Raw genomic sequence first — 18,607 nt, forward strand, 5'->3', positions numbered from 1 at the left:
TTTTCATTGCCCTCAGTGAGTGATGTGCCCGTCCCTGAGGTGGTCACTAATGGCTAGGGGAACTCCATGCTTGGATTGGCTGGGGCCCAGGAAACTTGTTCTACCTCAGACCCTGGGTGCAGGCCTGGGAGTAGGACACAGGATCAGAGCGGGTGGGTGGAGTTTCTTCCCTGAGAGGTTAGGGTACACTTAACCCAGAGGGGGAAACGATGCTGAATAAGAATCATGGCAGATGTCCCCCACAAGTTGTGTCAAGGAGCAAGTGAGATAATATAAGGAAACTGACTTCAGAAAGCCCCATTCAAATATAAATGATGATTATTCTTTGGTTATCTCTCTCGTGGCATGTATCACTTTCTTCCTTCAATTACAGCCATCAAATTCATGCTTTATCTCCTTTACTGCACCCTGAGCAGCTAAAGAGCAGGATCTGTGTCCTGGTCAGATCCTGGGTGGGTATTTCACTATTTCTGACTCAGCACAAAGAAAATAGAAAGTACTCAAAAATTGATTATGGGTTAACTGAATGAGCCTAAAATCCCAAACATTTCCCAGAATTGTGCTAATCCCTAAGCCAAACTCTTGAAGGCCTGGGGAACTTAACGCGTTCAGTGCAGTCATGGGCCAGTCAGCGCTGACTTTTTTCACAGTGGCTGGAGGGGTAGGTGTGTACATACGCATTTGCTTCATGGGTGTCCAACTCTTTGCAGGAGAGGAGCTCCTGTAACCTTAAGGGATTCTCCACGCAAGAATATTGGAGTGGATTGCCATGCTCTTCTCCAGGGGATCTTCCCAATCCAGGGATGGAACACATGTCTCTTGCATTGCAGGCAGATTCTTTACCCACTGAATCCTTGGGAAACCCCTGGGAGGGTAGGGTGAGAAATAATTTCAGGAAGATATGTCCTTGCATTGATTTGTTGACCTGGCCAACGTAAGGCCATTCAAAGAAAAGAAAAGTCCTTCTGGTTTGTTTACTTATTTGATTTCTGGATTATTTTTCTCTTCCTGCCCTCACAATTAGGGGGGAATGGGCTTCAGGAAAGTACAGACTGAATGAAAGAATTTTCCAAAGGCACTGATCAGCAGGACAGGTTTGGGGCTCCCTCCTGCTTCTTGAGACCTGCGCGTCCAGGAATTTTTGAGTTTAATTAAAGGAACTGGATATCAGATCTACTTGAGCAGCTGGACGGCCAGCCCAGTGAATCTCTTCTGTGTCTCTGAGATTGTCTTCATTGTAATCCTTGGATTTCCTGTCTGAACATAGAGACTGGAGCTACTGGGGCCATACTGGAGTTTAGGAAATGAACTCTCAAGAGAGGGGATGAAGGATCCAAAACACACCTTCTAAAATTTTTTTTATGTTTCTTTATTTGGCTGCATTGGATCTTAGTTGTAGTGGGATCTTCACTGCGTCATGCACAATCTTTCGTTGCAGAGCACAGACTCTAGTTACAGCACATGGGTGCAGAGTGCACAAGCTCAGTAGTTGTGGCTGGCGGACTTGGCTGCTCCATGGTATGTAGGATCTTAGTTCCCCAACCAAGGATTGAACCCACGTCCCCTGCATTTCAGGGCGGATTCTTTAACCACTGGGCCATCAGGGAAATCCCTCAAATCACATATTTTTGTGTGTGTTTTTTGGTAATTTTATTTATTTATTTGACTGCACCGGGTCTTAGTTGCAGCACACAGGAACTTTTAGTTGTGCTATGCGAACTCATAGTTGTGACATGTGGGGTCTAGTTCCTTGATCAGGGATCGGAACCCAGGCCTCCTACATTGGGAACATGGAATCTTAAGCCACTGGACCACCAAGGAAGTCCTCAACATCACCTCTTAAAATAGTTTACAGGGGACCCCTGCTCCAAAGTTGGCCTGGACCTCGTTTTTTGACTGATTTTGCAATAAAAATACCAATTCTTCAGTCACAGTTGTTAAGCAGGAAAGGTGATATGGCTTATTGTTGTTTAGTCACTCAGTTGTGGACGACTCTTTGTGACCCCATGGACTCCAGCACACCTGGTGTGCTGTCCTTCACCATCTCCCGGAGCTTGCTCAAACTCATGTCCATCGAGTTGGTGATGCCATCCAACCATCTCATCCTCTGTTGTCCACTTCTCCTCGTGCTTTTAATCTTTCCCAGCATCACGGTCTTTTTTAATGAGTTGGAGTTCGCATCAGGTCACCAAAGTATTGGAACTTCAGCTTCAGCATCAGTCCTTCCAATGAATATTCAGGATTGATTTCCTTTAGGACTGACTAGTTGGATCTCCTTGCAGTCCAAGGGACTCTTAAGAGTCTTCTCCAACCCCACAGTTCAAAAGCATCAATTCTTTGGTGCTCTGCCTTCTTTATGGTCCAGCTCTCACATCCATACGTGACTGCTGGAAAAACCATAGCTTTGATTAGACAGACCTTTGTTGACAAAGTAATGTATCTGTTTTTTAATACCGTGTCTGTATTTGTCATAGCTTTTCTTCCAAGAAGCAAGTATCTTTTATTAAGTCTGTCACTGTTTCCATTGTTTCCCCATCTATTTGTCATGAAGTGAGGGGACTAGATGCCATGATCTTAGTTTTTGAATGTTGAGTTTTAAGCCAGCTCTTTCACTCTACTCTTTCACCTTCATCAAGAAGCTCTTTAGTTCCTCTTTGCTTTCTGCCATTAGGGTGGTATCATCTGCATATCTAAGGTTATTGATATTTCTCCCAGCAATCTTGATTCCAGCTTGTTCTTTATCCAGGCTGCCATTTCTCATGATGTACTCTGCATATAAGTTAAATAAGCAGGGTGACAATATACAGCCTTGACATACTCTTTTCCCAATTTGGAACCAGTCCACTGTTCCATGTCCAGTTCTAACTGTTGCTTCTTAACCTGTATACAGATTTCTCGGGAGGCAGGTCAGGTGGTCTGGTATTCCTATCTCTTTAAGAATTTTCCACAGTTTGTTGTGATCTACATAGTCAAAGGCTTTAGCATAGTCAATGAAGCAGAAGTAGATGTTTTTCTGGAATTCTCTTGCTTTTTATATGATCCAACAGATGTTGGCAATTTGATTTCTTGTTCCCCTGCCTTTTATAAATCCAGCTTGAACATCTGGGAGTTCTTGATTCATGTACTGTTGAAGCCTACTTTGTAGAATTTTGAGCATTACTTTGTTAGAATGTGGAATGAGTGCAATTGTGTGGTAGTTTGAACATTCTTTGGAGAAGGCAATGGCACCCCACTCCAGTACTCCTGCCTGGAAAATCCCATGGACGGAGGAGCCTGGTAGACTTCAGTTCATGGGACTGCTGAGGGTCAGACATAACTGAGCGACTTCACTTTCACTTTTCACTTTCATGCATTGGAGAAGGAAATGGCAACCCACTCCAGTGTTCTTGCCTGGAGAATCCCAGGGATGGGGGAGCCTGGTGGGCTGCCGTCTATGGGGTCACACAGATTCGGACACGACTGAAGTGACTTAGCAGTAGCAGTTGAACATTCTTTGGCCTTGCCTTTCTTTGGGACTGGAATGAAAACTGACCTTTTCCAGTCCTGTGGCCACTGCTGAGTTTTCCAAATCTGCTGGCATATTGAGTGCCACACTTTCACAGCATCATCTTTTAGGATTTGAAATAGCTCAGCTGGGATTCCATCACCTCCACTAGCTTTGTTTGTAGTGATGCTTCCTAAGGCCCACTTGACTTTGCACTCCAAGATGTCTGGCTCTAGATGAGTGATCACACCATTGTGGTTATCTGGGTCATGAAGATATTTTTTGTACAGTTCTTCTGTGTATTCTTGCCACCTCTTCTGGATATCTTTTGCTTCTGTTAGGTTCATACTGTTTCTGTCCTTTATTGTGCCCATTTTGCATGAAATATTCCCTTGGTATCTCTAGTTTTATTGAAGAGATCTCTAGTCTTTCCCATTCTATTGTTTTTCTCTGTTTCTTTTCATTGTTCACTTAGGACGACTTTCTTATCTCTCCTTGCTATTCTTTGAAACACTGCATGTCAGATGAGCATGTCTACTTTTCTCCTTTGCCTTTTGCTTCTCTTCTTTTCTCAGCTATTTGTAAGCCTCCTCAGACAATCTTTTTGCCTTTTTGCATTTCTTTTTCTTGGGGATGGTTTTGGTCACTGACTCCTGTACAATGTTATGAACCTCCATCCATAGTTCTTCAGGCCCTCTGTCTATTAGATCTAATCCCTTGAATCTTTTGATATGGCTTAACATATGGAGGCTGTAGGGACCCACTAATTTTCAAGCTGGCCTCTCTACTATTGTAGCAATAATGCTAATCCAAGAACTTGGGCCCTATCAGGGCAGAAACAACAGGGACAGTTTATTAGAGAAGGAAATTGACATGATTACATGTATATTGAATATGGACATAAGCACTTGACTAAATTGTAGAATCATTGTTGCAAATAGTGTTGTAGCTCCTCTATATCAAAGAAAGTTGCTGGTTGGTAGGGGAGTGGGAATGAAAATTGTCCGTGGGCACTGTTAGTAGGTTAGATGTCACCAAAGGAAAATCTAAGCTGGTGAGTCAGTAGCTCCCAGTCTGTTGCTCGGCAAGCTTGAGCTCACAGGCCAGGTGTTGCTTGAAAGGAACTCCTTCTTCACTGTCTTCACTTCCTGGACTCTCCAAGTCACTACAGATTCATTTCTGGAAGGATATCCCTTGACCTTACCACCCTTTCATGTCTCTGTCACTTCCCCAGTTGGCATTTTCTCTCTTTTCCTGACACTGGCTTCCTCTTTGGCCTCAGCAGAGCCTCAGCAGTGTTCTCATGACTATTTTGCGTAATGCTCTCCTTGCTCGAACCTGCTGATTGGTCTCTCCTTCCCACAGGTAGCCACAGGTGTTCTGCCCAAGGGACCTGTAGCAGCATGGCCAGAGAGAAATGGCCTAGACCTGGAAGCTACACAGAGGTGGGTTCTAATCCTGGTTCTGCCATTTATTTAACAGGATGAACTTGAGCACGATATTTCATTTCTCTGAAGTCTTAATTTCCTCATCTGTGAAATGGGGATAATTTATCTTACTGGGTTTCTATGAGGATTTGATAAGTTAAAGACCTAGGATAGTGAGCAGGTTGACCCTTGGTTGACCCTTGGCAGCTCTTACTAAAAGGGAAGCGCAGACTGGCAGGGACACACTGCACAGCATCACCTGCATCTCACCAGTGATAGCATCTGACCAACAGAATCAGGCGTTTACACTGGGGAAACTTCCTGCGTAGTTGGAGCCTCCACTTCCTCATTTGTAACCTGCTCTAATATTGCACCGTCTGTCGGTCCGGAAATTGTTCTTAATATCTAGCCTAAGTTCCTCCTAACTGCCATGTGTCATATCACAGTTTTTAAAAAATGACACACAAATAGACTCATGAAAATGAGCAGAGTTTTCTATGAGTCAGAGGCATTCACAGGCCTTGGATTTACTCTTAAAGAAACCAGGGGATGCTTGTTGTGTGACCCCTGCAGACCAGGGACTGTGCTGGGCTATGCTGGAAGCTCCAGAGACGTGTGACAAGACTCTCTTGAGACTCATGTGCCATCTGGGCCAGTGGTCAAAGTCTTTCACTCTCTCTTTTAATTTTTCGGTTGCAAGTGAATGACTGATCCTGATTTATAAAATCTGGGAACACAATAAAGGAATTTAGTAGGACTGATCATGTTGGTAACTAATCATAAATACCCAATTTGGCTCTGGCAAGGATTGAAATGAAAATTTTGTCTTCGTGTTTGATATTTAAGCAGATGACACTGACCAGCCACACACAACAGATTATTTTGTTCAACTGTGCATGTGCATTTTGCAGCTCATCCTTGCTGGGCTATTATTACGAATTACATCTTTTCAGCTATGTGGCCCCAAATCTCAGTATATGAGCAGCTCCTGTGAGAAGGAAATGTTTGCACACTTCCACATATATCCATCCTATGGACGTGCTGTAAATTTACCAGCTGAGGTTGCAAACTGATGCTCTATGCACCACAGATAGCCTGTAGATGTATTCTATTTGGCCCCAGTGTTTTGTTTTTAAAACTGAATTGGTTGGAGATTTCCCTGGTGGCCCCATGATAAAGAATCCACCCTGCAATGCAGGGGATGTGGGTTCGATTCCTGGTTGGGGAACTAAGATCCCACATGCTGCATGCCACAACTACCAAGCCTGAGAAGCACAACTAGAGAATCCACGTGCCACATCGAGAAGATTCCAAATGATGCAATGAAGATCCTGCATGCCACAAGTAAGACTCAACACAGACAAATAAATATTTAAAAAATTGAATTGGTTGCCCTAATCTAAAACTTCATATGATTCACATGATCCAGTTTTTTGGCTTTTCTTGAAAAAGGGAAGATTTGGCAACAATAAAGCTGCATTTCCTCACCATAGCATCACCTGGGTTTGAGTAGCAATGCTGCCTGTAGATGGGAGCACCATTCCCTACTGCTTCATTTCCACTCATTTTCCTTCATGTATGGACCCTGCCTGGGCCCTGAAGGCATTTGAACTGGGGACTTCTGGTCTGTGAAGTCCCCTTTGGTTGTTGATAAAAGAGCATAACTACTAGTGATCTGTTCCTTTGGGCTCTCAAACTTCTTGCCCTACACCAGAAACCAGTGTTTATGATTCCTACAGATACCAGCAGAAATCAGTTGTTTGGGATTCCTTCCCTGAGTTTATAATAAACATCACAGGTACGTGTCATGTTACCAGTAGGTCCTCATATGAGAATCAAGGGCATGAAGCTCTCTTTGCAATTTGCCTTGCCACATTATTTATAGGTTCTTCAGAGTCCAGGGGATTTCTTTCTGTGCAGAGAAGCATTTTCTACAACTTCCAGTCTAACTGATGCTCAGTTTATCAAATTTATATGCCTAATCAACTGACAAAACTAATACATTTTTCAAGTTTCTCAACATACAATTTTACATTTAAATCCTATTGTAAAATTTGTTTTGGCTGGAAATAACAGAAAGCCCTGAAGTGGGGTGGGCTGTGGGCACAGTGCGCCTGGGCTGCAGCCCACTTCGTCGCGATCCTCTTGGTTCTGCCCTCCTCCATGTGCTGGCACCACCCACGGGCTTGCAGCATTGTGGCAGCTGCAATGACATTGTCATATCCAAGACACAACAAGTCAGACAGAGCAAGACTCTCCTTCCCTTTTTTTGTAACTGTGGAAAACTCCCAGAAGCTCTCTGTGGACTTTAACTCCCATCTCTTTGGCTAGAGCTGTGTCACATGTCTGTTCCTAAACCAGTCACTGCTGAGGAGAATGGGATGGCCAGTTGGCTTTTACTAATTATCCCAGAGTGGAAGGACTGTTGAGAAATCCATCCTAATGATCACCACATCACTTACTTAAATTCCCTTAAACAATCCAAATAATAAACACAAACCCAGTAAGACTAATTCCTCAAACATTTGAAACATCCCAACATACCAAATAGCAGACAGAAACATGAAAACAAAGTACTCACAAAGGCTATAACCACGTTTAGGTCTGAATTGTTAAAACTATGGATTTAATTTTTTTTTCATTACTTCTATACTTATTCATGGAAATCATATTTATTTAGATACTTTTTTAGGTTACAGTGATTTTATTAGACCTCCAATTAAAATAATACTATTTCATACTGGCCAGGGTTGTAGGTTATTTATGTAGGTTGGGGTTATTTAAAATTAAAAAAGTTCATTTATTTGGCAGTGCCAGGTCTTAGTGTGGCACATGCGATCTTCGATCTTCATTGCAACGTGCAGGACCTTTAGTTGAGGCATGTGGGATCCAGTTCCCTGACCAGGGATCAAATCTGGGCCCCCTGCATTGGAAGTGCAGTGTGGAATCTTAACCACTGGACTAGCAGGGAACTCTTGGGGTTACGTATAATTGATTCTTGGCTGGAGCGGAGGATTTGGTGACATCTTCTAAACTTGAGCTAGTGTGCATGAGTCTGCCCTCCTCTCTTTTATTGTAACAGCTTTACTGAGATAAGATTTACGTACCATATCATTCACCATTTAAAGTATACAATTCGGTAGCTTTTAGTGTATTCACAGAGTTGTGCTACCATCACACAATCAATTTTAGAGCATTTTCATCATGGCAATGGCAAATTCATTAGGAGTCACTCCCCATTTCCCTCCTCTTCCAAGCCCCAGGCAACCAGCAGAGATGGCATTTTCTGTCTCTATGGATTTGCCTATTTTGGACACTTCGTTCAAATGAAACCATAGACTATGTGGAGGCTGGGACCCTTTAATCATTAAACACTTTACGTGCTCCATCAGTGGCATTTGTCATGTCTGTTTCATGTGCTTCCCACGTGGCACTAGTGGTAAAGAATCCGCCTGCCAATCCTCTTGTGAGATGTAAGGGATGTGGGTTTGATTCCTGGGTTGCAAAGATCCCCTAGAGGAGGGCATGGCAACATAGACAGAGGAGCCTGGTGGGCTATAGTGCATAGGGTTACAAAGAGTCAGACACAACTGAAGTGACTTAGCACACATACAGCCCTTTCATAGGGGGATTTCCTGAAATTATGTAGCTTTGCTTAGTTAGTGCAGGTATGCCTCATTTTATTGTACTTTACTTATTGCACTTCACAGATACTGTGCTTTTTATAAACTGAAGGTTTGTGGCGACCTTACATTGAACAAGTCTATCAATTCACAATATTTTAGACTTTTCCACTATTATTATATTTTTATGATGATATGTGAACACTGATTTTTTATATTATTTACTGTTTACTATTGCATGAAGATTATGACTCACGGCAGTCTCAGGTGACAGCAGTTTTTAGCAATAAAGTATTTTGTAACTAAAGTAGGTACAGTGGTTTTTCTTGGCAATGCTGTTGCACAAATAGACTACAGTATAGAGTGAACATAACTTTTCTATACACTAGGAAAACCAACGAATTCATGTGATTTGCTTTATTGCATAGTCACTCATAAACTCATAGACTCTCCTTTATTGCATATTTGCTTTATTGCAGTATATGATTTATTGTGATAGCTGGAAGTGAATTTAACCCTCAGTATCTCTGAGGTATGCTTGTATTATATAATTAGTTGTGCTGCCTTTGTTATATATTTACACAGTTGTTTGGAATGACTGGAAATATAAGCATTCTCTCCCTTCTTTTCTTCCTTCATGCCTTCCTTTCATGAATAAGCATTGAGCATCTTCTCTGTGTCAGGTATTATGGCAGTCACTTGAAATACAGCACAGAACATGTGGGTAAGCCATTCCCCTCATGGACTTAGCGCTGGGTAGATGTCCTGTCCTTTCTGCTGATGACTTGAAAAGGCCACGACATGTGGATGCTGCTGAGTACCACTCAAGAACTGTTTAGGGTCCTCAGAATAGCTTCCTGATCTCTCTCATACGTCCAATCTTCCCTTAGCTCTCCTACCATCTAACCTTTGACATACAATCTTCAAGTGTATACTTACCAACATTTATGCAAACTTTTCCATACATGGTTAATTATCTTATTATCACAATAACAACTCATGAAATATGGATCAGATTTGCTTTGTTACCACATTTTATTTGATCACAACACTAAGCTGTTCATTTGTTTCATATTTATACCTACATTATTCCCCAAAAAGGATCAAAATTGAAGCAGAGCACATGTCATTTCTAAATAACCAAGGTATAGATGTTAACAGCTAAGAAAATCTTTCTTACAGTTGAGCCCTAAATTTATTTTGGATCAAAAAAAGAATGCAAACAAATTTGCATCCGTGAAGAGACTTCTGAGTGGTGATAGATGATTCAAATAAAGATTATAAAAGAGAAGAAATTATAATCATAGATTTGGTGAGGGGTTAAAAATTAAGGAAGTAGAACATATATTAAATAATTATATTCATATATTAGAATAAGTAGGAGTTGGATAAAAGTGGAAAGATTTAATGCAAATTGATGGGGACTCAGGAAGAAAAATACTTTTCAAGTTTGTCACCTGTAAACAACTTTACTTACTACCAAATTGATTTGCACACCCAATATCCAGATTTTGGATTCTACTATGCTCCTTTAAAAAATATACATATATATTTATTTAGTTGGTGCTCCAGGTCTTAGCTGTGGCATGTGAGATCGGGTTCCTTGACCAGGGTTTTTAACTTGGGCTGCTTGCATTGGGAACATGGAGTCTTAGCCTCTGAACCACCAGGGAAGTTCCCAAGACTTCTGAAAGCTTAGTTAATTCCATGTCTTGGAACAGGGAAAAACCAGGGAGGGCTCATAATATCTGAGAAAATGATGCTTCCAAAAACACTTGAAATAGTACTGACTGGACATTGAAGCCAATATAACAGGGCTCTCAATGGCCATGTTGTCTCTTTGAGCATCAAAAAAGAATAATAATTATAGTTAATTATAACATTTCTAAAGTTCATGATTCAAAGTGAAAGTTTTAAAGAAGCATATAAAAAGGTAATTATAATGCCAAAGGAGGTTAAATATAATAAAATACATTTAAATTCTTATTAATTTTCAAAGTAGGTGTTAATATTTTTGGCTGCTTTGTTTCTTCTGGTAGGTACATTTTCTGTAGTTCTGGGGCTTAGGGCAGGCCACCCCAAAATGTGCCTCATAACATATAGGTTATTTTGAATAAAGTTACTTAAGAAATGGCCAACATAAGAGGTACACTTTGACCTCCCCTCATTCTCCCTGAAAGCAAGAAATAGATCTCTCATGTGAAAGGTGCCCTCCCTGCATCTGGAGGCAGAAGGAGACCCTATCCCTAGAGAGAAGGAATTCAGGCCAAGAATCCTGAACAAACAAATCCTAAACAAACCTTGTTACTTCTTTAATTTACTACCCCAAGCCCAAACTCTGTTTAGATTCTTCACTAACTGAGCATCCAAAACCAAAAATTCTTTGTCTTGTCACTTCTTCACAAATTTATTATTTTGTTTTTATCTAAAAAGTATAAAAGTTGCCTGCGTTGGCCAATTCTTAGGTCCCATTTCTATGGCATCTCCATGTGCATGAATTAAAATTTGTTTCATTTTGCCTGTTAATCTATTTTATGTCAATTTTATTATTAGTCCTACAGGAATTCAAGAGGGATAAGGTGGAAATATCAGTTTCCAGGAGAAATATCAATAACCTCAGATATGCAGATGACACCACCCTTATGGCAGAAAGCAAAGAAGAACTGAGGAGCCTTTTGATGCAAGTGAAAGAGGAGAGTGAAAAAGCTGACTTAAAACTTCAACATTCAAAAAACTAAAATCATGGCATCTGCTTCCATCACTTCATGGCAAATAGATGGGGAAACAGTGACAGACTTTATTTTTTTGGGTTCCAAAATCACTGCAGATGGTGACTGCAGCCATGAAATTAAAAGATGCTTGCTCCTTGGAAGAAAAGTCATGACCAACTTAGACAGCATAGTAAAAAGCAGAGATGTTACTGTGCCAACAAAGGTCCATCTATACAAAGCTATGGTTTTTCTAGTAGTCATGTATGGCTGTGAGAGTTGGACTATAAAGAAAGCTGAGTGCCGAAGAATTGATGCTTTTGAACTGTGGTGTTGGAAAAGACTCTTGAGTCCCTTGGATTGCAGGGAGATCCAACCAGTCCACCATAAAGGAGATCAGTCCTGAATATTCATTGGAAGGACTGATATTGAAGCTGAAACTCCAATACTTTGGCCACCTAATGGGAAGAATGGACTCATTAGAAAAGACCCTGATGCTGGGAAAGATTGAAGGTGCGAGGAGAAGGGGAAGACAGAGGATGAGATGGTTGGATGGCATCACCGACTCAATGGACATGAGTTTGAGTAAGCTCCGGGAGTTGGTGATGGACAGGGAGGCCTGGCGTGCTGCAGTCCATGGGGTCACAAAGAGTTGGACGTGACTGAGTGACTGAACTGAACTGATGCGAAGAACTGACTCACTGGAAAAGACCCTGATGCTGGGAAAGATTGAAGGTGGGAAGAGAAGGGGACGACAGAGGATGAGATGGTTGGATGGCATCACTGACTCGATGGACACGAGTTTGAGCAGGCTCCAGGAGTTGATAGTGAACAGGGAAGCCTGGTGTGCTGCAGTCCATGGAGTCGCAAAGAGTCGGACACGACTGAGTGACTGAACTGAACTGAAGGTGGAAATTTCCACTTCCCCAACAGTATAAAGTATAAGTATTTATTTCTCTCAGTGTAATGAGGGAAGAATGTATATAGTGAACAAAAGTAAGCCAAAGAATTATGTGAAAGGCAGAAGCTGTACTAGGAACAGGAAAATACGCTTAACCTGATGGTCACATAATAACCAGCTTAAAAGGGAGTCTGATAATATGTTACAAGATGGTGCATCAGTCAAATATCATAAAGAAAGCTGACTCTACTGTCTCAGTCCTTTGTTTCTGGAAAGTAAAGTCTTCAGATGATTCTACCAAGGTATCACAGGTTAGATGATGGAAGAGATGGGGAAAGACTGAAAATATGAGAAGGAGCAGGAAGCTATTTTGAGGACCCAGTGAACAATCCTAGAGTGGTGCTCAGCAGCACGCACATGGCATGGCCTCCTGAAGTCATCAGAAGAAAGGACAGGACATCCACCCAACTCTAAGTCCATGAGGGGAAGGGCCCACCACCTGCATGTTCTGTGTCAGATTCCCAGTGCCTGGCACAATACCTGATTCAGAGAAGATGCTCAGTGCTTATTTGTGAAAGGAAGGAAGGAAGACATGGAGGAAGAAAGGAAGAGAATGAAGAATGTAAGACTCTTTTTTTACACTGCTGTTTTTCCCTTCATCTTTATTGAGGTATAATTGATAAGTAAAAATAGTATATATTTATGGACTTCCCTGGTGGTCCAGTGGCTAAGTAAGACTCATTGCTTCCAATGGAGGGGGCTGGGTTCTATCTCTGGTCATGGAACTAGATCCCACATGCCACAGTGAAGAGTTCACATGCCAAAACTAAAGATCTTCAGAGTCACAACTAAAGATCTGGTGTGCCACAATGAAGGCCCAGCACAGACAAATAAATATTAAAAAAGTAGTATATGTTTAAGGTATATGACTTGATGTTTTGATATATGCATACATTATGAATTTTAATGGCTATAGTCAAACTAACTGACATATCCATCACTTCACATAATCACCAGTTACCATTTTTGTGGTGGTAAGAACAATTAAGATCTACCCTCTTAGCAGATTTTAAGTATATACTACAGTATTGTTAATTCTATTCCCATTGCTGTACATCAGATCTCCAGAACTTATTCATCTTGCAAAACTGAAACTTTGTGCTTTTGACCAACATTTCCCTCCTTCTCCCTCCCTGCAGCCCCTGGCAACTATCATTCTACTCCTATCGTCTATGAATTTGACAATATTAGATTCACATACAAATGAGATCGTGCAGTATTTGGCTTTCTGTGTCTGCCTTATTTCAGTTGTCACGATGTCCTCCAGGTTCTCCTGTATTGTTGCAAATGTCAAGATTTCCTTCTTTGTAAAGGTTGAATAATATTTCATTGTATATGTGTGTGTGTGTGTATATATGTGCTGTATTCTTTACCCATTCCCCATCAATGGACATTTAGGTTGTTTCCCTATCTTGGCTGCTGTGAATAATTCTGCCATGAACATGAGAGTGTAGATATCTCTTCAAGATGCTGATTTCAATTTTGATGTATGAATGTTTTCCCTGCACCAAGCAATCCTCCAACACTAGCTGATGTCAATTCCAACACTCTCTACCTGGAGATAGCTAACCTGGAGACAGGTTAAAGGCTCAGTCCCACGACTCTTCGCTTCAGATGCCAATTCCAAGTACAAGTTGTTACCTGTGCTTCTGACCCACTGGCTCTAACTCAGAGGTTCCCACGACCCCTTGGGGATTTGATTGATTTGCTAGAATGACTCACAGAAGTCAGGAAACCAGTTTACTTATTAGATTACCAGTTTATCGCAAAAGGTATTAAAGGTTATGAATGAACAATCAAATGAAGAGATACATAGGGTGAGTTTTCTGAAAACAGGAGTTTCTGTTTCCGTGGAGTTTGGGAGCTGGAATATGGATGCATTCTGGTTTACCAACCAAGAAACTCTCCAAATCCTGTATCCTTTGAATTTTTATGGAAGTTCCATTACATAGGAACAATTGATTAAACCATTGGCCATTGGTGATTGAGCTCAACCTCTAACCCCATTCCTGTCCCTAGAGGTCAAAAGGGGTGGGACTCCAAGTTCCAACTCTCCAATTAAATGGTTGGTTCCTCTGGCAGGGAGCCCATATCCTTAGGTTCTTTATAAAAGTTACCTCATTAACATAACAAAAGACACTGTTATGGCTGTCAATGCTTAGGAATTTCTAAGGGTTTTAGGAGCTTGTGCTAGAATGCGGCTGCTGCTGCTAAGTCGATTCAGTTGTGTTCGACTCTGTGTGACCCCTTGGATGGCAGCCCACCAAACTCCTCTGTCCCTGGGATTCTCCAGGCAAGAATAATGGAATGGGTTGCCATTTCCTTCTCCAATGCATGCATGCATGCTAAGTCACTTCAGTTGTGTCCGACTCTCCGCGACCCCACGGACAGCAGCCCACCAGGCTCCGCTGTCCACGGGATTCTCTGGAGTGGGTTGTCCACTGGAGTGGGTTGCCATTTCCTTCTCCACGTGCCAGAATGGGACAAGATTAAATGTATATTTGTTATAAATCATGATATCATATAGCCAAAGCACCATCCTTTTTTTTTTTTTTTTTTGCTTTTCTACTTTTGCACATGGAGCTCTTTCTGGAATGCCCTACCTCCTCTTCTCTAGCTATCTATGAACTTTCACTAATTCTTAAGACTCAGTCTCCACATTTGACAAGGGCTTCATCTCCAAAATATACAAACAGCTCATACAACTCAACAACAGAAAACCAAACAACCCATGGAAAAATGGACAGAAGACCTTAATAGACATTTCTCCAAAGAAGACATACAGATGGGCAGTAGACACATGAAAAACTGCTCAACATCACTAATTATTAGAGAAAAGAAAATCAGAACTATAATGAGGTACCACTTCACACCAGTCAGAATGGCCATCATTAAAAAAAAAAAAAAAGTAAATAACAAATGCTGGAGAGGGTGTGGAGAAAAAGGAACCCTCCTACTCTGTTGGTGGGAATGTACGTTGGGGCAACCACTATGGAAGACATATGGAAGTTCCTCAGAAGACCAAAAATAGAGTTCCCTATGATCCAGTGATCCCACTCCTGGGAATATATCCAGACAAAACTATAATTTAAAGAGTGTACCTCTATGTTCATAGCAGCACTATTCACAGGAGCCAAAACATGGAGACAACCTACATGTCCATTGACAGATGACTGGATAAAGATGTGGTACATATACACAATAGAATACTACCCAGCCCTAAAAAAGAATGAAATAATGCCATTTACTGCAACATAGTATGATGTGAGTATCATACTAAGTGAAGTAAGTCAGAAAGACAAATACCATATGATATCACTTATATATGGAATCTAAATGTATGGCACAAATGAACCTATCTACAAAACAGAGAAGGATAGAAAACAGCCCTGTGGTTCCCAAAGGGGAGAGGGGATACAGGTAAGGAGAGGGGTGCACAGGGAGTTCGGGGTTGGCAGATGCAAGCTACTACATTTAGAATGGATAAACAATAAGGTTCTACTGTATAGCACAGGGAACTATGTTCAATATTCTGTGATAAACCATAATGGAAAAGACTGTAAAAGAAGAATTGTATATAACTGAGTCACTTTGCTGTATAGCAGAGATTGGCACAATACTGTAAATCAACTGTAGGTCAATAAAATTAAAAAAAAAAAAAAAAAAGACCCAATCTCCATGTCTGTGAAGCTTCTCTCGACTCTACCCTCATCCCTATTCTTAATGGGTCAGGTTGACATGGAGTTTTCATACATGGATCTATTCCATGGGGCAGTAGATCTGGTCTTGGTCTCAGTGAAAGATGATTAAATAAGGATTTTCTGTGGAACACGGGATTCAGCCTAAGCTTCAGCTAGTGATACCAGAGAAGGCTTTTAGTTCTTACAGTTAAAAGATCAGATTTTGCTGCTTCTGCACCTTGAGCAAGCCACCCAACCCTAAGGCCTCAGAGGATTTTGTTCTTGCTGGCATCAGAACTCCATTATTCTCCTCCTCCCTGTTTATCACCATTGTCGGTCCCATTTGGACAGGCTTTAGTGACCATGCCACGCTTTCACAGCTGTTAATTTTATTTGTTCCTCATAATAACCCCCAAGAGCTGATTTTACCAGCTAAAGAGACTGTAATTTGTCCTGGTTCTGAGAATGTAAATCCTGGCATTGGCTTATGAAACTTCTCATGGAACCAGAAGCTTCCTCTCAGGAAGCTGTGGGGTGACGGCAGTCACAAAGATGCTATCAGCGGCCTTGTGGCTGAGGGCTGGACACCACTCCCAGATCTGCCAACGTCAGGCACAGTTGCTCAGCATTTCTGCTTTTTGCTTCTAGATTGTGCCCACTGATTACAGGGTATTTCAGGTGATGAAATAAAATTCATATTTTATGGCAAGGTAAGGAAAATTTAAACATAAAAGTTCTCTCCATCTGTTTGGGCCTTCTCCTTCTCCTTGCATCTGCATTACCCAGAGCTCCTTAGGAGAATGTTTTCCATCTTCATCTTATAAGGGGTCATGATGACTCACTTTGTATATGCAGATCTGATTGTGGCCACTGTCAGTATATCTTCTGATATAAAACCCTTTGTCTCAAAAACTTACATAGCTGTGCTTTGACCTCTAACAGGCAGAACAGTCCTCAGAGCTTTCTGAAAGACTGCTTCCCGCATTATAATCTTCAGGTAGGCTTGAATAAAATCTTCCACCTCTTTCTTTTTTGGGCTGTGCCATTCCCTGACCAGGGATCAAACCTGTGCCTCCTGCACGAGGCACTCATGAAAGCATGGATCTTTTTATTTTTATTTATTTTTTGAGAGATGATACCATTTAAAAAATATTTTTAAATTGGAGAATAATTGCTTTACAATGGTGTGTTGGTTTCTGCTATACAAGGTGGATCAGCCATAAGTACACATGTGTCCCCTCCCTGTTGAACCTCCCTCCTATATCCTACCCCATGCCACCCGTCTAGGCTGTCACTGAGAATCTGATTGAGCTCCCTGTGTTATACAGCAAATTCCTATTAGCTCTCTGTTTTGCATATGGAAATGTATATGTTTCAGTGCTACTCTCTCAATTCGTCCTACCCTTCCTTCCCCTGCTGTGTCCACAAATCTGTTCTCTATGTCTGCGTCTTTATTCCTGCCCTGCAAGTAGGTATATCAGTACCATTTTTCTAGATTCCATATGTATGCATTAACATATGATATTTGTTTTTCTGACTTCACTCTGTTTAACAGGCTCTAGGTTCATCCACCTCATTAGAACTGAGTCAAATTTGTTCCTTTTTATGGCTGAGTACTATTCCACTGTATATATGTACCACAACTTCTTTATGCATTCATCTGTCAATGGACATATACGTTGGGAAGAACTGAGTCTTAACCACTGGAATGCCAGGGAAGTCACTTCTATTTCTTTCTTAGATTGACTGTCGATTGATTTTTCCTTCAGCACAGGTCTCGGCCAAGATAAGCGCTTGACAGAGCTCATGGGCAGGACTGTTTCTCTTGGCTTATTCTTCTTCCAATGTTGCCTCTCTAATTTCTCCTCTCAGCTCAGCACTGTCTCCCTGTTCTGCACACTCAGGCCACACTGGTCTTCACTTGGGTTTCATTACTGAACTATGCTCCATCTACACTGTTCATTCTGTCTTGAAATTTCTTCTCCCGTTTTTTGCCTAGCTCACTGCAACTCATCCTTCAGGACTCAAACTCATTGTCACTCTTCATTTGACACTTTCCCTGTTTCCAACAGAGCAGTGTGTTCTCTACACTCTCATACCATCCTGTGTTTCTCCTTTGTCGCAGTTAGCAGAAAAAGACAGGATGTCCTGGGACACAGTCCAAACAGAGGGAATGCCATCTATTTGTAACACTTAGAAAGGTAAGTGTTAACCATGACTGTGGTATTCCTGAATGAAAGAACACAGTCCACCCAGCCAAAGCTAATTTTGAAAGTTTTCACGTCCTTTATCTGTACCTTTCAAATGGGGCTATGTAGTCTTTCCTGCGATCTCTTAGAATCACCCCTTTTCCCACCCACTGCCTTTACATACAACTGCTTTTCTTTTCTTCTCAACCATTACCCCTTCTCCCAAATTCTGCATTGTGGTCTCTTTTCCCTCTTCCTTTCTTCCTAATTTGCCATTATAAGAAAGAGCTCAGGAGCTGGTCTGGGAAAGTGGGACTCTCCTTGAAAGGCAGGGGGAGGGGAAGCATCCTGAGTAGGCCAAGCCAGAATCTTATTCAGTGGGCAGCGGAAGGAAACATCTTGGGAACATCATCTTGCCCCTGCTGTTCAGTTATCTAATGCTACCCAGCAAACCACCCAAACCACCATGGTATTTCATGGTGGCATGAAACACCAACCATTTTATTATGTTAATGATTTAGTGGGTCAGATGTTT

General features: G+C 41.5%; 1 protein-coding gene across 1 annotated transcript in view; it reads left to right on the top strand.

Annotated features, from left to right (window-relative positions):
• The first annotated feature begins 4,872 nt into the window (after window positions 1-4,872).
• The window catches only part of SWAP70 (switching B cell complex subunit SWAP70), a 158,309-nt gene continuing 144,574 nt past the window's right edge, over window positions 4,873-18,607 (top strand). The window contains exon 1 of the mRNA XM_044929502.2: window positions 4,873-4,929. Coding sequence (XP_044785437.1) covers window positions 4,888-4,929 — 42 coding nt within the window. The 5' untranslated portion in view covers window positions 4,873-4,887. The remainder of the gene's footprint in view (window positions 4,930-18,607) is intronic.

Source organism: Bubalus bubalis, chromosome 16, assembly GCF_019923935.1.
Source record: "Bubalus bubalis isolate 160015118507 breed Murrah chromosome 16, NDDB_SH_1, whole genome shotgun sequence".
NCBI lineage: Eukaryota > Metazoa > Chordata > Mammalia > Artiodactyla > Bovidae > Bubalus > Bubalus bubalis.